At 53.0% G+C, this 19,546-nt stretch overlaps 7 protein-coding genes across 7 annotated transcripts; 3 read left to right on the top strand and 4 right to left on the bottom strand.

Annotated features, from left to right (window-relative positions):
• Window positions 1–64: 64 nt before the first annotated feature.
• Window positions 65–2,135, bottom strand: GCG54_00006529 (Glutathione S-transferase; the record flags this gene model as incomplete). Its single annotated transcript, XM_045406529.1, has 5 exons — window positions 65–194; window positions 426–526; window positions 601–799; window positions 1,288–1,481; window positions 1,533–2,135. 5 exons carry the CDS (start codon window positions 2,133–2,135, stop codon window positions 65–67), a joined length of 1,227 nt encoding a protein of 408 aa, XP_045267821.1.
• A 1,954-nt stretch (window positions 2,136–4,089) lies between these two features.
• On the top strand, window positions 4,090–5,383 carry GCG54_00006528 (S-(hydroxymethyl)glutathione dehydrogenase; the record flags this gene model as incomplete). The annotated part of the gene is made up of 2 exons (XM_045406528.1): window positions 4,090–5,083; window positions 5,142–5,383. 2 exons carry the CDS (start codon window positions 4,090–4,092, stop codon window positions 5,381–5,383), a joined length of 1,236 nt encoding a protein of 411 aa, XP_045267820.1.
• Window positions 5,384–5,697: 314 nt separating this feature from the next.
• GCG54_00006527 (Cytochrome P450 monooxygenase azaI) lies at window positions 5,698–7,325 on the bottom strand (the record flags this gene model as incomplete). The annotated part of the gene is made up of 4 exons (XM_045406527.1): window positions 5,698–5,879; window positions 5,932–6,628; window positions 6,683–7,204; window positions 7,260–7,325. 4 exons carry the CDS (start codon window positions 7,323–7,325, stop codon window positions 5,698–5,700), a joined length of 1,467 nt encoding a protein of 488 aa, XP_045267819.1.
• A 2,169-nt stretch (window positions 7,326–9,494) lies between these two features.
• GCG54_00006526 (putative transporter SEO1) lies at window positions 9,495–11,160 on the top strand (the record flags this gene model as incomplete). The annotated part of the gene is made up of 4 exons (XM_045406526.1): window positions 9,495–9,660; window positions 9,711–9,961; window positions 10,013–10,953; window positions 11,010–11,160. 4 exons carry the CDS (start codon window positions 9,495–9,497, stop codon window positions 11,158–11,160), a joined length of 1,509 nt encoding a protein of 502 aa, XP_045267818.1.
• Window positions 11,161–11,655: 495 nt separating this feature from the next.
• GCG54_00006525 (Cytochrome P450 27C1) lies at window positions 11,656–13,468 on the top strand (the record flags this gene model as incomplete). Its single annotated transcript, XM_045406525.1, has 2 exons — window positions 11,656–12,708; window positions 12,767–13,468. The coding sequence occupies 2 exons, from the start codon at window positions 11,656–11,658 to the stop codon at window positions 13,466–13,468; spliced, it is 1,755 nt and encodes a 584-aa protein (XP_045267817.1).
• Window positions 13,469–13,532: 64 nt separating this feature from the next.
• On the bottom strand, window positions 13,533–14,970 carry GCG54_00006524 (uncharacterized protein; the record flags this gene model as incomplete). Its single annotated transcript, XM_045406524.1, has 3 exons — window positions 13,533–13,958; window positions 14,014–14,399; window positions 14,466–14,970. 3 exons carry the CDS (start codon window positions 14,968–14,970, stop codon window positions 13,533–13,535), a joined length of 1,317 nt encoding a protein of 438 aa, XP_045267816.1.
• Window positions 14,971–15,754: 784 nt separating this feature from the next.
• Window positions 15,755–19,453, bottom strand: GCG54_00006523 (Glutamyl-tRNA(Gln) amidotransferase subunit A; the record flags this gene model as incomplete). Its single annotated transcript, XM_045406523.1, has 6 exons — window positions 15,755–16,201; window positions 16,258–16,547; window positions 16,736–17,054; window positions 17,515–17,639; window positions 17,691–19,100; window positions 19,150–19,453. The coding sequence occupies 6 exons, from the start codon at window positions 19,451–19,453 to the stop codon at window positions 15,755–15,757; spliced, it is 2,895 nt and encodes a 964-aa protein (XP_045267815.1).
• Between the last annotated feature and the right edge of the window lie 93 nt (window positions 19,454–19,546).

Genomic DNA, 19,546 nt, shown 5'->3' with positions numbered 1-19,546 from the left:
CCTCGCTCGGTAGTTCAATCAAACACACTTGCTCTCGTTCTCTTGATCGATCTCGTCCGATTCCTCACTTGCGTTGTCCAACTCTCTGCTGTTGCTCCGGCTGATCCTTTGCGCGATGAACGGGCACAATGACTACCTGGCTCGACCCGCCCGGCATGGAGTCCATCTCGAGGAACTTGGATTGCCAGCTGAAGCTAGTTATCGCGGCGCGACTGGTCGCAGGAGACATGGCTTTTTTGGGTGCTACTGGGCGAGGTACCGGGCGAGGATGCTGGACGGCAGCGGCTGGGCGCTTTGATGAGGTCACCTCGTTGGAAAGTCGGACTGAGTTGAGAAGATGGAGATGACGAAGTTTCTCCATTCGGATGGGGTCAAGATTGAGGGTCGATTGGGAAGGAGGAGGAAGCGGTCTTTCCAAGCCATACTGAAGAAGATCACGAGCAACTGTCATGATGGGTTCAGAGGCGGAAGGATCTCTCGCCATGAGGCCATTGAAGTACTCGCGAGCCTTCTGACGCTGGTAGTCCTGCTCATTGTCAGCAGCATGATCAAAGAGCGCGTGGTCTTTGTCAGCGAGGTAGGTGCAAACGAATCACATACCTCATTGCTAGGATCAATGAAGCCACCACAGACGACGGTTTGGTCCTCCTTGTCAACTGTGGTGTCGCTTATCGGGTCTTGTTCGTCGGGCGAATCGTCCACCGGCGACTCATAACCATAGGCCTTGTCCGAATGGGCCTTGACGCGCTTCTTCAAGTTCTTGTAGAAATCTTTGATGTCCCTGATGAACTTGTTGTCCCTGTTATTGAAGACTCCCCTTGGCTTTAGGGTGCCTGAATTTGCGGCTGATCGAAAACGGGCATTGATGGTCTGGATATATATGTGAGAGACGCGCTGAGAGAAACTTTCACTGTTGGCAAAGCTCACCTCCAAGTGGGAGCGCGCCATGTTGTGATGGCTGGTTTGGGATTGGGGTTGTTAGGGTGCTGGTTGGAAAATTTTGAGAGTTGACAAGGCGAAGGTGAAGTTCAAGATGTAGTGGTGGCAGTTAGTCAAGCAGATGGGTGTGAATTGGGAAGGAGGTGTTGAGAGCAGCTCCTTCCGTTTGTTGCAATTGACACTGACCAATCACAGCAATGGATGAGCAAGTCAAGAGCTCACTTTATTTCTTTCAAGGAGGCTTTTTTAGTGGCTGCGGCTCACGAGCAAGCCAGATAAACAATACTTTTGTTTTCTTCCCTTCCTCATCATTTGTCCACGTTGTTGAAAAATGATCTCTACGCAGACGCCTCCTCATCCAGTTCCGGGTAGTGACGGTAGATGCCATCGCTATACTTCTGTCTACGGTCACTAGAAAGGTACTCCTTGATCTTGGGGCGCTCCTTAACGGCTTCGTAAAGTTCGAAAACCGACTTGTACTCGCCGCTTCCCTCGATTCGCTTCAGCGCGTTGGGGAACGCGAACTTGACGCCATCGACACACTGCTTATGTCAGCACCGGCCTCCAACCTGCGTTTGTCGGAACGAACTCACCTGGAACAGAACCAAGTCGGCATACGTCAAGGAGCCTCCGTACAGCCACGAACCCTCACCGCTAGCTTTGCCCTTCAGAACCCTCTCAAAGTAGCCCAGAAACTTCGGCAGACGGTTCTCAAGGTAGTCTTTCGCCTTCCTCTTGCTCTCCTCCTTCTGATCCTCGTAGTAAAGCCCCGTAGCAATCGGGTGATGGGTGTCGTGAACCTCATTGCTCAGCCCGTCTAATGCGGTCAGCACAAGGGCATTAATGCGGTAGATTCCGTCCGCGTCCTCGCCATCGGGCTTGGGGGCCAGGCCGGTGCGAGGGCCCAGGTACAGCAGGATGTTGGGTGTTTGGCTGATGACGAGGTCGCCGTGCTTGAGGATCGGAGGGGCCAGAGGAGGCGGGTTGTGGTCGTCGCCGGTGTTCTTGGCGTCGATTTGAGCCAGGACCGACTTCACGCCGTCCTCGATGTGCGCGGTGTCGGTGTACTCGGCGCCGGCCTCCTCAAGTGCGAGACGGATGTGCTCGCCGCGGCCGGGAAGACCAGGCCAGTAGATGAGCTCGTACGGGACGTCCTTGGAGGACTTCTGACGCTTGGCGCTGGGAGAGGTGGCCATGATTACTGAGATTGAGTGTGATGGCTACGAGGGATCAGAGGTGTAGGTCAAGACGATGGAAGAGGGCTCGGTGTGGAAGAGGCGTTCGTGGGTTGAAGGAAGGAAAGAGTATGAGACGAGCGTGAGATGGCGGTGAGATTGAGTTACCTTAATGTAACGGAAGGCAGGTACACGTTGTCACGTACGACGGGAGGTTGTTGAGCATGAAGTCATGGCGCGTTCGGGTCAGCTTGCCGCCAGGGGCGACGGCGGGGTAGTGGGGCCTGTGCAGCCGATGGCGGGGCCATACGGCAGAATGACGAACGGCTCACCCGCCCCCGCTGTCCGTGAGGCGCGCGCTGAGTACGGGCAGCCGCTTGCCAATTCGGAACGAAATTTGTTTGCAAAGTGCCTGACAACTTACTACTTTCATTGTATGCCAGAAGCACCAGCTAGCTCAATTAAAGCACCAAAGAAAAGGGCCTGTGCTGATGGCCTACATACGTCGGGCAACGTCTGTCTGTCAGCTTACTGAAAATGCCCCGCTTTTCGCGGTGAGTCCCGCCCGGAGAAACACGACTCGGACAGAGTTCACCTGTGCATGTCTTGGACTGCTTTGGTTTTGTTACCCAGTTTTTTTAGTGTTCTAGAAAGGGATGTCTTGGACTGCACAGGTCGGATTTGCTATTCAGCCGGAAATAGCCAGAGTGTCTCAGATCCCGGCCTGTCTGACTGTTGTTCCGTTTTGAGTTGGTTTACCGAGTTCCTCGAGCGGGAGCCCGCTCCCCGCGTGCCGCGAAACCACGGACCCTCTCTGCTTCCGCTGTGGATCTGAATTGGTCCCGATCCGATCCGAGTCGCCTGCCCGGGCCCGTCATGAGCATTGCCTGTGAGGGCGTGACGGGACCATGGCCGGATTGCAGCAGCAAACGATCCAACTTGGTTCATTTGGAGCAAAGAAAGACGTTGTGTGGAAGGGAGAACGGCAGTGCTTGTTATGGTTCCTTTAAGTGTTTTGCGACGCCGTAACATCGAAAAGGGGCGCTCTTCAATCAAATTCCAAAAGCGCCGAATCCTCCGGATGCACCGGTAAGGCGGGGTCATTGACCATTCATGGCGCCGGCTCCGACTCGGTTCGCAATCCGCACACCGAGATATCCACTTCGCGGAACCGCACCTGCGGCTCCGCATGTGTGCCGCCCCCACCGAGCAATTGATCAATGCCTCCCCATGCCCCTACCCAGGTCCAGCTGAGGCAACATGGCCTGAACCCACTGCAGCATCGACGGTCATGGCAGGGCCGCAACAGCACATCTCGGACCTTGTCCTATCAAGTCAGCTGGATTTGTGAAATGCGACGGAGCGCGGGGCTGCTACGATACCCATCGGGCGGTGCATCATCCACCAAACTTGACATAACCCCAGACAGACCCCGCCTGTCAAAGGAATTGATCCCCATGACCAGTTACAACTAAAAGTCACCCAATTGCTCCAGCAAAGTATCCTCATTTGACGAGACAACTCACCTCACCAGGTAAGCTGGAGCTAACCCCGGACCCAAAATCAGCTGCTTCCCCCCACATGCGGGTCAATACCCCCACCAATGTCCCTGACGTCGCCGAACCAACATGGAAGATCAGACCACGGACCCGACGCACTTTTGGCAGTCAAATGATCTGATAAAATGATAGACTTTGCAGGATACCGTAGTCCGAGGCCCATCTCGCCATCTTACATCAATCGGTAAGCTCATAAGTGACGCTATAACTTGTTTGTTACCACCCACATCTGCGCTTGAAAGTACACTTGACGCGCTATCCTCCGATTCTGAACCTCCTCAATTGAATTGCTCATCCGAGAAACTCGAAACTTTCTGCCCTCTCCGCAGTTTATGTGTTGTATTCATTGCAACCATTACTGAAAACCATCCGGTCAGCCGAACAACCCCGCACAACTCACTCATCTGGTCCTCACAATGGCAGCCACCTCGCGAGCAGCCAAATCATTCCTGCTCCGCGCCTCGAGATCCCATCTCCCAGCGCTCGCCAGCATCTCCTCACCACTCCGTCACAAAGCCTTCTCCGCAAGCCCCCTCACCCTCCGCTACCTCTCCACGATGAAAGCCCTCGTCTACAACGGCAACAACTCCGTCACCCTTCAGGACAAGCCCCTCCCGGACATCGTCAACCCGTCCGACGTGATCGTCAAGGTCTCCAAGACGACCATCTGCGGCACGGACCTGCACATCCGCAAGGGCGACGTCGCCACCTGCGCCCCCGGCCGCGTCCTCGGCCACGAGGGCGTCGGCGTCGTCCACAAGACGGGCGCCTCCGTCGCGCGCTACAAGGAGGGCGACAAGGTCCTCATCTCGGCCATCTCCAACTGCGGCACCTGCGAGTACTGCCGCCGCGGCATGTACAGCCACTGCACCACCGGCGGCTGGATCCTCGGCAACACCATCGACGGCACGCAGGCCGAGTACGTGCGCATCCCGCACGCCGAGAGCAGCCTGCATCCCGTCCCCGCGGGCGCTGACGAGGCGGCGCTCGTCATGCTGAGCGACATCTTCCCGACGGGGTACGAGTGCGGCGTGCTCTGCGGCAAGGTGCAGCCCGGCGGGACGGTCGCTGTTGTAGGGTCTGGGCCGATTGGGTTGGCGTCGATTATCACGGCGCAGATGTATGCGCCGTCTAAGATTATCGCCATCGACACGGACCCGAACCGGTTGGAGGTCGCCAAGAACTTTGGTGCGACCGATGTTGTGGATAGTTCCAAGGGGACTGCTGTCGCTGACATCAAGGCGATGACGGAGGGCAAGGGGTGCGACTCGGTGATTGAAGCTGTCGGTATTCCTGCCACGTTTGATCTGTGTCAGGAGTTGCTGGCGCCCGGTGGCGTGTTGGCGAACGTTGGTGTTCACGGAACAAAGGTGGACCTTCATCTTCAGAATCTCTGGGATAAGAACATTGGTAAGCCTTGACTGGGGGTGAATGAGACATTGAGCATAGGATTGACAGCGTATCTTAGCAATTACCACGAGGCTTGTCGACACTACGACAACGCCGATGCTTCTGAAGCTGGTGCAGTCTGGCAAGCTGCAGCCTTCTCAACTGATTACCCACCGTAAGAGGACCTCTTCCTCCTTTCATTCGGACGTTTGGCTTACGGAAGATGCAGATTTCAAGCTCAACGAGATGGAGAAGGCGTATGAGACCTTTGGAGCAGCAGCGCAGCATGGTGCTCTCAAAGTAGTTATCGACGTGGATTAAGCATGGCAAACTTCTTTTCATCCTTTTGTTTCACACTGTTTCTTTAGGTTCAGCATGGTGGAGGCTGGACATGGCTTCAGGAGTTGAGAGAGTGACGGCGGGGAGCATTGAGTTGATACCAAATCAAGTCCAGAGAGGAGCTCGTGTTGGAAATTGTTGCATGACTTACGTGTTTAAAAACTGAGATAGGAGGTGGTTCATTTTTGATGTGATTGAACTCTACTAAATTCGCTGTGACCTTGTGAAGCAACGTGTATTACCCCTCAACACACATAATGCGAGACGTTCTAGAGTTGGAACAATGACGTCTCAGGCTAACCGTTGAGCTTGATCAGACATCTATGGCCGCTCGGAACCATCAAGAAGTGCAATGCAGGCTCCATGTCCTTGTCACACATGCCCTCCAACTCGGACACAGTCGCGTTGGGGAAGTTGCGGAAGAATCGAGCGGTGATGAGGCGAAGTTCGATGCGAGCCAGGTGACGTCCAAGGCACGCTGTGACATTAGTTAGCACGATGAGAAGCATCACGGTGTCAACAAGACTCACTCCTCGACCCACCGCCAAAAGGCATGGTGCAATCCTTCATCTCCTGGGTAGTATGCTCCCACCTATCCGGATAGAACCGGTACGGATCCGGGAACGCGTGCTCGTCACGATGCAAACTATACGCCTGCGTCGTCACCGTCGCGCCCTCGGGAATAAAGTGCCCCGCAAGCTCCGACCCGCCCGCCGGCACGATCCGCGGCAGCCCGCACGGCAGCGCCGTATACAGGCGCAGCGTCTCGTTGACGATCCAGTTCAGGTACGGCATCTCGCGGAGGTCCTCGTACCCAAAGTCCTCGGGCAGCGTCGCCAGCTCGGCGAGCAGCTTCTTCTTGACGTCGGGCAGCTTGCAGACGGCCCAGATGAGGTAGATCATGGAGTTGGCCGTGGTGTCGCTGCCGCCGACGATGAAGACCTGCGCGTTGTCGCGGATCTCGATCGGCGACCAGCTGTCCTCCTCGCCGGCGGTGTAGAGCTTCGAGAAGACGGTCGGCTTGGGGTCGTCGCCGGTCTCCTCGACGCGCGCGGCGTGCCGGTCGAGCGCGCCCTGCGCGTAGTCGAAGGTGCGGTACTGGATCTTGGTGGCGTCGCGGAACACGGGGATCGGGAGGTAGAGGGAGAACCAGGCGATCGTGGGGAACATGGAGCGCAGGCCGCCGACGAAGCCGAGGCTGATGAAGTCGTTGACGGATCTGTTTTTCTGTGTTGTGTGAGATTCAAGATACAGTAAAGGTACGTTGGTTGTAGTACTTACAACGCCGCTTTCAAGCTGACCGAAACCCTCGCCGAAGGTCAGGTCACCAATGACGTCGAATGATAGGAACATGAACCACTTGGCGATGTCCGCAGCTCCACGAGTTTTGTTCTCGTCCCGGATACGCTCGATAGCCATGCGTACTTTGCCATCAATGCGTGGCAGGAACGTCTTCAGTCCAGTCTCCGACATTGGGTTCGACAGCAGGCGTTTGTACTTGCGGTGGATTTCTGGCCGGATCTCATTGAAAACACTTGACGAGTCCGTGATGAGGAGGGAATAGAAGGGCGACTTCAGAAAGCCCCCCTTAACACTGTGGATGCGTTGGCATGTTTGCGGATCAGAGACGTCGACTTCATGTGGACTGATTCGCACTACAGGGCCGTATTTTGCGTGCAAAGCGTGCACCCAGTCCGGATGATGAGCAGTGATTACGAAGTATGTTGACACTAGGGTTGTGAATCGTGTATACCACGGGCCTGGTATGTTCGATAAAGGGTTTGTGAGCCCTTGGTATATGTACTGTCATTATCTGTTAGTCTTAGCTGTTGTGACTATATGCTGCTGAAGATATTACCGTAGCTAGAGCGACGCACACAAGTGCGCCTCCGAGATAGAGGGGGTTTGTTTTGAGAAAGTCCATTTTAAGCACAATGAAACACCAGCATTAGTCGTTCAGCACTCACCGCCAAGGGCTGAAAGTCCTATGGAAATGCATCCATCTTATAATTGTACATTCGCTCTTCTCGTCACTTGCTTCGTGTCCTTCGGAAACCCCCAACTGAAGAACCGTACGGACAAGTCAAGTCATGATGTTGGTAAGCAACAATGGCAGATTGGAGCACGGCGTGAAACTGTCTTGAGGCGGTTTGCGTATTCCGTGTTCGACGTTGGGATGACGATCCAGCCAGTAAGGTTCGTGCACGCCATCGGAGTGGGTGGCGCGGGGGAACCGCTGGAGTCGTCCGGTGTACCAAGGTTTCTTTTCTGCTCAGACAGAAACGTCCGAGGGACCCCACGTAGCGTCATTTAGGGCCCGGTCGATGGAGGTGTTGCGAACACGGAGGCTGCGTCGGCTTCCCAGTCCGGAGAGGAAAAGATGGGACGACGATTCAGTGGCAGTGTTGCATCCGTGGGATCCGCTCGGGAGGAAGTCGAGAGATTAAGAAGCCGGCAATCGGCAGTCGTCTTGGTCCGATGCGTTGAATGACTTCCGGTGGACAAGCAATTGCGCAGTCTTACAAAGAAGCTGTTGTTTTGAAACTATCGCAGCTTGATTGTCCTAGGTGAGTTGAAAATACGCGTCGAGGTCGCATAATCTGACAGTTGCAGACACGTCGACACCACTGTCTCCGACACCCCCATCATCAGTCCGAACTCTCAACAAGCTCAAGAATCCAGATCTTGTCGCACACCCACAAGACAAAAGTTGTGTTGAAGGTGTGGTTTGGCCCAACTACTACGATGTCAAAGGTTTGACTATGTTCGGCGCCCTGGCACAAACTCTTGAAAGGCTTCTCCAGAGCTGGTCCATTGATGCTTCACCGCCAACGATGTTGCAATGACTGAAAGCTAAGCTCTGAGTCTATTCTGGACCTTCTATGCAATTTATCTGCCGTTCGTTAATACGAAAGCCATCTTAGGCTGAGTCTTTCCAGGAGCTGGGCACTCAATGTTTTTGGGCTGAGCGCCAACCCTACTCGAGGGTTAACAGGCTCTATAGACATAGTCAACCGAACGCTCTGAGCTGGTTGCAACCACTAGGCGCTGACGTGATAACTTAAACCATGAGTTTTCTCAAATCCAAAACCTTACTTTAGCGATGTTTCGACGACAGGGAGACATTCTGTCTGAACGGCACAAAACATCTAGCACAAAGCGGAAATCTTTGTGTCACCATTTCGATGAAGTTGATTTTGAGTGAAGGTGTTTGCCACACGACTGGGCTACAAAGAGGAACCCAGGAAACATGATTGGCTTCAGTGCATCTCTCGACCAACTGTTGCTGTCCAAGTTGACTGTTCTGTGAGAGTTCGCCGCCATTGTGTCATTGACTCTACACCGGCGCCATTGAATCATGATGGAAACCAACCCGAAAGTCTTCAAATCTGCATGCGCTATGGTTGGTGCAGGATGAGCCAAATACCGGGACAGTCTCGGTGATCGCGCTGCCAATCTGCGCGTCTGGCACCATCACCAGCATCAAGCACGTCATTTGCAGCCAGCCAACCCAACCCCGCGCACACAGCGGGATCCTCCGCAACGTGCCACCACAATCCATAGAAAAGTCGCTTTCAGGCTTTATCTCCGACTTTAAGCATGTTCAGGCCCATCGGCCAACGACTTGAGCACCAACCAGAGTTTGTTACCTCGCGCAGTCCCCTCGTGTGTCGTTCAGCCACGCGCCCCACCCACATCCCTTTTCAGCCGACGACCGTCCAAGACGCGCACTGAGCGGCCAAATTGTCGGTCAACTCCCGGCAGGCTTCGCATACGCCACGAGGAGCATCCAAGAAAGGTTTGTTGGTTGTCCAGGGTCGGGCACCGTCCGACTCCCGGGGATGCGCGGAAGCGGGACTCTTCCCACAAATGCAGGCCTGGGCAGTGGGCGGTTCGCATGGCACAAGGCCCAGGGACTCTGGCGCAATCGATAAGGTGGGAGAACTTTGACGTGCAGGGGAGGGTGGGCAGGAGTTATCAATCAATTGTCCCAGCTCCCTGGTGCTGGGAAGCTCTTGGATTGAAAGGCCTTCTGCCACATTTCGTCTTTGTCCAGGACTTTCAACGGCCATCCTTGTGCTGATTGCCGAAAATGCCTACCGCCGACACCGTGCCGAGGAAGAAGTGGTGGAAGATTCAATGGTACTCTGACGATGACACGCCCGAGGAGCGGAAGCTCATTGTCAAGCTTGACATGATTGTTGTTCCGTATGCCGTGTTGAGCTATTGGGTCAAGTACATCGATCAGGCAAATCTGAGTAGGTCAAGCAGCCTTTTCGCCGATCCAGGCAAACACTGACATGATCAGACAATGCCTATGTTGGAGGCATGAAAGAAGAGCTAGGATTTCAAGGCAACGAGTTGGTTGAGCTGCAAACCATGTACACAGTCGGCGCTGTTGTCGGCATGGTGCCTTTCATGTTTCTCTTCACCTACGTTCCCATGTACTGGACGATTCCAGCGATGGACATTCTGTGGGGTATTTTCACGCTTCTTCAATACCGTGGACAGACTTTTGGAGAAATGGCTGCTTACAGGTTCATGGTTGGCTTCTTCGAGGTATGTGGACTTCGTCGAAACACGTCGGATCGGAGCTGATCATATCTTTAGGCTGCTTTCTTCCCGGCCATGCATTATGTCTTTGGCTCGTGGTACCGCGGCCATGAGATCGCTCGCAGGGGTGGCATATTCTACACGGGACTCAATCTCGGAACACTTACGGCTGGCTTGATTGCCGCCGGCGCAACACGTCGCTTAGAAGGCGTCCACGGCATGGCTGGGTGGCGGTGGATGTACATCATCTGCGCCATCATCACTATTCCCGTCGGAATCCTCGGCTATTTCCTCCTCCCCGGCACCGTCGACCAGCCGAATCGCTGGGTTTTGAACGACCACGATATCAAGGTAGCTAAGGCCCGACTCGAAAGAGGTGGTCATGTTACGCGTGGCAAGTTCAAGCTGGGGCACATCAAAAAGATCTTCCTTAGCCCGCAATTTTGGACCGTCGTCCTCGTCGATGTGCTGTTTTGGAATGCCGGTATTCACAAGAGCACTGGCAGCTTCCTGCTTTGGATCAAGAGCTTGGGCCGCTACACCTCTGCAGAGGTCAACGAGATGGGAACTATCGCTCCTGCCCTTGGTATCCTTTACAATATCGTGGCATGCTTCCTGTCCGATTTGGTTCTGGGGCCGGCGTGGGCTATTACGTTCTCATCGCTGTGGAACGTCACGGGATTGATTATCTTGGTCATTTGGGATGCGCCCGAAGGCGCAAAATGGTTTGCGTTCGCGACGATGTATTGGTCCAACGCACTTTCCAGTGTGTTACACGGCTGGGTTAACACCATCCTCCGAGACTCTCCCGAACAGCGGTCTTTCACGCTCGTGATGATCACCATCATCGCACAGTCTTCAACTGCTTGGACGCCTCTTCTTACCTTCCCTACCGTTGAGTCCCCACGATATCCGAAGGGTTTCTCGTTCTGTCTGGGGTGCGCCATATCACTCATTATCGCCACCCACATTTTGGACGTCTACATCAAACGCAAAGAGTGAGCCAATTTACGCCCCATATTTAATGAGGATCAATACTGACATCTGCAAACAGGAAGGCGAAGCTCACACATTTGGAGGACGATCGCAGCCAGGAAGGAAGCTACCGGGATGCATCTCAAGGCGAGGTGGCATCGGGCAAAGTGGCAACTGCCAACGTAGCTACTGCTGTAAACACCTCTGAAGAGTCAATTGCGCGTCGTTGAATCGACAGCGACGACAGCGTTCTCAATAGCCTAATAGTCATAGATCTTTGCTGTACTTCTCATCAATTGTGGAATGAAAATGCAAGGACAAGGAAAGCATGATAAAATTGGAATCCAGTGTATTTTCAAAAACGCAATCGTAACTACATGTAGTCGATTACGCGCGGTGCGGTAGCTATTCTGCGGCGGCCGGCCGACTTCATTGCCGGAAAGTGGGGTACTGCCCGGTTGCCGGAAACTTGCGTCCGGGCAGCAAAACGCCTACTATTCTCCGTATCCGTCGGGACTATTCTATGCTCCGTCGGCTACTGTACGCTCCAGCTCCAGCGGACCCAACTGAAAGCCGTCGGCTTGGGTTTCTCACGAAAGGAATATTGTATGAAACTTGCTTGACTCCATTTTGCAACATGATGCAAGACTTTTCGCGGCCATTTGATAAATGTCCCAGGCCAGCACTTTTCATTTTCTGTCAAGCTCTACTCAACTTCCGCAGTCATGGCAGATACGTCGGGACCCAACACTTCCGTGCCATGTATGGGCATTCTAGGTCCCTTCATCGCGGTTTTGCCGCTTCTTTATTCCCTCTATCGATACCTCCTGCCGAAGCCCATTCCTGGAATCCCTTATAATAAAGACGCCACGAAGAGTCTCCTCGGCGATATCCCTCAGATCAAGAAGGAATCTCCTGGCAACATCTTCAACTGGATCTCTGCCCAGTCCCGTCGCCACAACAGCCCCATTTTCCAAATCTGGCTGGGCCCTTTTACGAAACCTGCTGTCGTCGTTGCCGATTTCCGCGAGGGCCAGGATATTCTTCTGCGCCGAAAAGAGTTTGATCGCTCGAACTTCATGAGTAGTGTCTTGTCCGGCGAGGCAAACTCCTTCCATATTACCTTGAAGACAGGCCCACAGTGGAAGGCTCAACGTCGTTTACTTCAGGACTTGATGACTCCGGCATTTCTCCACAGGGTCGCGGCTCCAAACATCTACAAGAGTGCTTTACGCCTCATGGATCTTTGGAAGAAGAAAGCGCAACTTGCAAATGGCAAGTCGTTTTCTGCGGAGCACGATATCTTCTACGCTGCCCTAGATGCCGTCTTCGACTTCGGGTTCGGCGACGCTGCTGAGATGAGGGCTCTTGTTCCTCAACTTGAGGCGTTAGCAAATGCCGACATCGAAGCCTTGCGAAATGCAGCACTGTACGAAGAATTTTTCAGTTTTCCGGTTGCGCCTATCCATCCTGCTCTCGAAGCAACATTACAGGGGGCGGATAACATTGGCGGAGTAGCCGAGACTGGGTTTCCAAGGCTCGCGTGGTCAATCATTGGCCTCATGCCTAGTGTTCGTCGGACCAGAGCGGTGCGGGATAGGTTTCTTGTCGATCAGGTCTTGCAAGCGTCGGAGAGATACAAACTCCAGGCGCAAAATGCAGGCGACGAGGACAAACATGTGAAGTCCGCAATCGACTTGATGGTTCGACGACTGAACGGGGTCGTAGAGAAGGAAGGCCACCTTCTCCCCAACTGGATTGAGACCGTGAGAGACGAGGTAAGGAGACATGTCAACTGACCACCCGAGACCACATGCTGACGTATCATTGACCTAGACTTCCGGCTTTATTGTTGCCGGGCACGATACGACGAGCACGACTCTCTGCTGGGGTCTGAAGTACATTGCGGATGATCAATCAGTTCAGCAAAAGCTCTTCTACAGCCTTCGGGGCTTTCACTCAGCTGCTGCGACCGAACATCGACTTCCTACACATTCTGAGATTTGCGACGCGAAGATACCATACCTAGACGCAGTTATTGAGGAGATGCTTCGACTTGCCCACACAGCAGCCAGCCAGGATCGAGATTGCAAAGAAGACACTATCATCCTGGGCCATGCCATCCCTAAGGGTACCCTTGTAATGGTCCCAAACAAGGGCCCGAGTTTCACTGAGCCAGGATATGAGATCGACGAACGTCTGCGTAGCCCATCTTGCCAAAAGGCAGCCAAAGACTTCGGTCTCAGAGTCTGGGACAGCCACGGGATGGAGAAATTCAGGCCAGAGCGCTGGCTTATACGGAATGAGAACGGCGACGATGAGTTCGATGCTGCTGCTGGTCCAACATTGCCCTTCGGTCTTGGACTTCGAGGCTGTTTTGGACGGAAGCTGGCATACATGGAGATGAAGCTGTTGGTAACCACATTGGCGTGGTCGTTTGAGTTCCAAAAGTGCCCAGAGAACTTGTCGAGTTACAAGAGTATTACAAGCCTCACACGGAAGCCCGTACAGTGCTATGTGCGCTTGAAGCTTCGCTGAAATTGGTACATAACTATGCCATCAGCCTGTATCATAAAACAACCTGTAAACAAGAAGACTGTAACTATACAAATCCACGAAATAGAATCCTCCCTTGAAGAACCGCGAGCGATGCAGCCTTCTTTTGATCTGAGACTGACAGAGATGCCTTGGTCTGCTCTGAGCCTCCCACGTTATGTACTACAATACCACCGCCATACATATGCTCAAAATCCACCTTTGCGTCCCAGGAGTACAGGCTCGACCTCTCTCTGAAAAAGTACGGTAGCCCGTTTCGATACACAAGTTCGTGGGTATCTCTCCACGTGGGAAGGTGTCCAGTTCTGAAATTTCCTTCAACGTCAACAGCCACTGCGCAGTGCCAGGGCGTCATGGAGAACGTGTCCGACTGGGGGATTAGTGGCATTGATATTTTGGTCAAGCCTGTTGACGGATGAATGGAGAGTCTGACGTGCTCAGGAAGCTTCTCCCGAATCAGCTCCGCAAACGCCTAGAGATGGTTTTAGCTGAGTTAAGTATGCGCTCAGAGATGGACTACTGCTCACCACGCCTCGTGCAATCATCGCCTTGGCGGTTTCATGGACCTTTGCTTTGTACTTCTTCCCACTGATCGCAGAGTTTCTGATCGGGCCATATGCCAGGTCCTTTTTCAAAAACTTAGCGTAGCCGTCAAAAGTCATTTTGTAATCGGGGTCCGTCTTGATGCACAAATTCGCATCAAAGTCAGGATCAACATATCTTCTCATCAGTTCCTGCCTCGATGGGTCAAGCAGACTGATGAATCTTTCCTTCGTTATCGTAGAATCGTCATGTAATCCTAGAAGATTCATGATGCGCACAAAGTCGATACATCGGTATCCCTTGTTTGCGACCATCTTACGTAAAATAGCACCATATTCCCAGAGATCATCGTCCGTGACGCCAGTGAGATCTGTTTATAGTCAGTAAACATGCCCGTTGATATTCTCATGAGAAGAGCACCGTAGCTGATACTTACCATTGTAACATGCCCCGTCTGTCGCGATCAGAACTGTTGCCCCGGGAGCATAGACATTCTGTATCTGAGAGCAAAGATCGTTCAATCTGTCCAGTGCCAGTTCCTCGCCCAGGTCTGGATGAGGTCCTAATACCTTGTCGACGCGATTGATGCTCTTAGCAGGAAAAGCTGGGAGTACCATGGGAATTCGTCTTCCTGCAAAAACATGTCGATTGACACATGGTGCAAACACGTCTCGGCCAACGAAGAGAGTATTTCCGCGTTGCTGAAGACTGAATTTTTCAAGAATGTCCATGATGGAAGAGACAATGTCTTGATGTGCTTTCCCTTGTTCATCATTGATGTACTGTTCCTTGGAATTGGTATTGGAAGTCTGAGGTGCTTGTCTCGGCTTGTGGACGTGGATGGCGGCCGTGTGAGCCAGACGGTGTGAGCCAGAAAGTTTGATGTAAGTCTCGGATGAGATAGACGCGAGGTCTGTCGTTATTACTTCTGTGGTAGACATTGTGGGATAAATTCACATGAATGAGGTTGTCAAGCTGGCCTGCAAATGTAACAAAGGTGACTGGATGTCGAGAGCGACATGCACTTATTTGTGATGACTGTCGTCTAATTATGGTTTTAAATTACTCACGGTGTAGATGGTTTCAAACCAATCACCTCACGCAAACTCAGTGTATATATGAAAAGTGAGACGCTCCTACTTTGAAGAGCACGCCATGTGGCACTGCAGCTTGCACCACCTCAAGCTTGCTCTTTTGCAGTAATGTCTCCATCGAAATGTAACTTTATCTTTCAAACGGGGATACACAGGTGCAGTCTCAAGAGGAAATATACTCCGATGGTCATTGCAAGTGACCGGAAATTTGGGAGATTCTGTCATGTTTACTGGAACAACATGACATGAATCTGTTCCCAGGGGTGTGATAAATGTCCCAATTTGAATTGATGTCCGTACCAAACTACCGCCAAGTCTGCCAGAAGGATCGTATGTAACTTGCGGTTGCGTCTTTGACTGAATCGACACTTGCAACTTGGCGGCGATCACTCGAATTATTTGATCCACAACGCTGCATCTCGGCCTGTTGCCAGCATTTGTACGGGAGCCGTAGTCTGCACCTGGCTCATCCCTCACGGGAAAACGCCGAAACTCCGCGCAACGGCAAACCCACCCAGCTTTCCCAGTATCATGAGTTCGCACTTCAGGCATCGAATAGGCGCCGGAATGGCTCTTCATTCGAAGAGTGTTGCTTCAGAATTTTAGTGACAAATAATAAGGTCGTGCGGATTTACACTTTAGCATGCAACGTCTTGAATCCTCGAACCTCTACGACACCTGGTCTGAGGGCCAAACTCGCCAGCTTCAGCTCGAGCTCATGAGTCAACAGCTTATCGCTCTCACCCTCTGAAGTGTTTTCCAAGATAATTAGGCCGTCATACTTGTGATGTATTGTGACATGACTCGGCCAGTCAAAATCTGAATGCTTCTCGCGCACAAAGTATGGTTTCCCGTCCCGCTCAACAATTTCGTACTTTTGCGTGTCTTGTATATCCTTGGACAACTCTGTGCGGAATTCTCCATTGGCTGTCACCAAGAGAGTGGAGTGCCAAGGTGTGAGTCCGAACTCGCCAGGCTGTGGTATTAGCGGAATCGAGATCTTATTCTTCCCCGTTGATCGGTGGATGGATAGTCTGATCACTTGTGGAAACTTGTGTTCGAGGGCTCTTTCATAGGCCTTTCAAAATGTGATCAGTAAGGGTTACGTGCATGAACTCGGGCCAGCTTGCTTACAAGCAGCCTCTGCGTCATCCGCTCAGCGATCCGCTCCGTCTCAGATGCATACTTGGCTGCGTCTGATGTGATATGAGGTTCGACCTCGGGACCCCAGCGGAGATCCTCCCGCGCAGATCTCACGTATTTCTGGTACGTGAGCGCTGTGTCGGGGTGGGCCCTGACCTCTCCCTGGACGCTAAGGTCTGGGCCGAGGAACCTCTGCTCCATCTCTCGTCGACAAGCATCAGCAATGGCGAGATGTTCATCCTTGGACATGGCATCGCCGTTTCCAAGACCGAGCACGTCGACTAAGCGAACGAATCGGATGTGTGAAAACCCCTCTCGTCTTGCCAATTCCCGAAGCTGAACTCCATAATCAAAGTAGTCTGCGTCTGGTATACCGAGAAGATCTAGACATCCCCATGTGAGCTTGTCATTCCTCAAGCACGAGTCATACGTCGGTGGCGTCGGTGGCGTCGGTGAGCAGTGGACATACCATTGTAAACGGGGCCATCCGCAACCAGGATCAGACGTGCTCCGCGCGGGTAAATCTTCCCAACCTCTTTGCAAAGATGGTTCAGTCTAGCCAATCCTAGCTCCTCTCCCAAATCTGGGCTTGGGCCCAATACCTTGTCAGTGTTGGGGTTTTTCCAAGGAAACGCTGGAAGAAGCAGAGATATCGGCTCCCCAGCCTCATCAAACTCCCGCAGTCTGTTTGCTACGACTGCTTCATAGGCAGGGCGCTCATTGGTGGCGGACTGTGCCTCATGCTGGGAAAATTGTCGAAGAACGGCGAGGATGGATTCGAGTTCGGGCTGGGATAGTGATGCCATTGCAGCTAAGGGGGTCACGGTCAAAAAAGGAAACTATCGATGAATGATGCTTTGTCAAATAAATAGAAGTCTTTGACATGCTATCAGTGATGTTACATGCACTGTCGCTTCATCTTCAGGGCTATGAACAAGCTATCTCCAACTACTTTGACAATGGATTGGGCTGATTGCGCCATTGGGTCACCCAGTAGACAATCTTCAAGACCTCGTGTCGATGGATCTACGACAGCAATACCGACAATGTGGGCCACCAGGGTTACCGAGTTGATACTACCCTGTGCTTCTTGGCAGAAACACCACTTGCCTTTCTCGGTGAGTCTGATCTTGCGTGATCAGACAACCAGGGACCCTGGAGAGCTTTTCTCCAAGCCTAGAATCTCCGCAGAATCTCTCCGCCGTCTACTGAGCTCGCTCCGACCGCCGCTGGGGCCACCAAGCCTACCCTTGCTAGCTCAGCGACGAGACTCAAAAGCATGTTTTCACAACCAGCAGCGGTTATCAGATTGATAGTGACAGGCAGGTTCTCGACATGCTTTGTGATGGAAGAGTTGTAAGGAGTTTGACCGACTAAGGAATGAGTCAGTACTGGATCGGCATAAGCCTGATTGCATCACTCACCTGGAATGACGAGATCTGGAACCCCAGCGAACACGCTCAGATATGAGGTTGCGAATCCAAAAGGAATAGTCGGAGGGCTCCGGTAAACATTTCTGTACTGAGTAACTGGCGGACTGGTGTACGCAATAATAGACGACGAGCATGTCCTGTTATCGAGCTTGAGTACCACGTCTTGGAACCAATCCTTGAAAAACGTCATGTTTCTGACGGCATCATCAGCTGCGGATTCTGGTAGACTATCTCCATAGGCCCAGCGCGCCAATGGCACCGGGTTCACGAACGGGAGCCGCCCGTCGTGCAGGCGGCCGTAGTCGCCGTAGAACGGGTCCCGGACCAGTTCGGTCTGGCGTCGGCTGATGAGGGTCGCGTAGGTCGTGTTGAGCAGGCCGTTGAGCGTCTCGGGGGCCGCGGGCGGTCGTAAATCTTGCCACAATTTGGTGATGTTGAATTGCGTGATTGTCTGGGTTCCAAGGAAGTCCCTCAATCCATCAAGAAATCGGTCCAAAGCTTCTGTTGTCTCCTGACTCAGGCCATCGGGAAAATACTCTACGAGCAGGCTTTTGGGGAATTCGCTGGAAGAATGCACCGAAACTCCGTAAAGCTGAGCGGACGCATCCCGAAGGAGAGCGGGGTCCCGCGCGATAAGCCCGGCCGTGTCGAACTCCGGAGCCAGGGGTAGGGTGTGATCCAGAGATGCTGCCCCGTGGGAGGGTCTCAGTCCATAGAGACCCTGGACTCGGGCGGGGCCACGAATACTTCCGCCTGTGTCAGACCCAAGGGCGATATCGAGCCACTCGTATGAGGCGACGCTTGCTCCAGCGCCGGCAGAGGAGAAGTTGGGGTCCTGGTACCCGTCTCCTCTAGGGTTGAACGGGGAGTGGTAATCGATCCAGTCGGCGTTCGCAAACTCGCCATTGGCGAATTGGGCTGTCTTCACCTTACCGATAACAACAGCGCCCGCATCAATGAGGCTTTGTACCGCTGGTGCGGTCCGATTTGCAGGAGGATAGAGGTTGTACCATGCCCGGTTACCATTACCAGTTTTGATCCCTGCGATATCGTATATGTCTTTGACGCCGAGACGAACGCCTGCCAGCGGCTTCTCCGGGGTTGCTTTGTAGTAAAGGCGTGACGGAGCTGCAATCGCGAGACCTCCGCCCGCAAGACCAGCAGGGAGGACTGAGTGGTTTCCACGTACATCGGTGTAGATGGTCTCTGAAAACGCAGCCTGGGAGTCAGGATAGAGTCGAAAAACTCTATGAAAAGTCCCTTCCAAGGACAGAAAGTATGGTCCTTCTGCAATCCTTTGCGCCTCATTCCTTAGCTGGTCAATGACCAGAGTCCATTCGTCCTCTTGTTTGACGGATACGCCTTTGTCCTCCCCATCATCGGCAATTTGGGAGTAAATGACTGGGACCTATCAGCAGTTCTCTTGTTTGGCGGATAAGATATCACCCACCACTCGAAAACTCTTGATTCCAGACATCATCCCGTGCATGGAAACGGGCAAACTCATTCTCAAGCGCTCCCACAGTCAGCTTCGTGGAGTGAACTACACTCAAAGGAATAAACCCTCCCACGGCGTCCGTATGATTGTAGAAAGCCTTGGCAACGATGTCTTTCGGGAGGTTCCCGACAGCCTGTGGTTCAATCCAGTATGTGTTGCCGCCCAAAAAGGCCGTCGTACCGGCCAGCTGCAAAGCTGAGCCGGCAACATGGCCCAAAGATACCACAATGATGGAAAATGAAAGTCGCAAAACCATTATCAGCTGTGTCGAAGGCCAGTCCGTCGTAGTCTCGACCGGAGGGACTGCATTCTACCTGCTCCTGTCACTGGCTGATATTTCATCACGATT

The sequence above is a fragment of the Colletotrichum gloeosporioides genome, assembly GCF_011800055.1.
Source record: "Colletotrichum gloeosporioides strain Lc1 chromosome Unknown consensus_19, whole genome shotgun sequence".
Classification (NCBI taxonomy): Eukaryota; Fungi; Ascomycota; class Sordariomycetes; order Glomerellales; family Glomerellaceae; genus Colletotrichum; species Colletotrichum gloeosporioides.
This window is presented reverse-complemented; position numbering and strand designations above follow the sequence as displayed.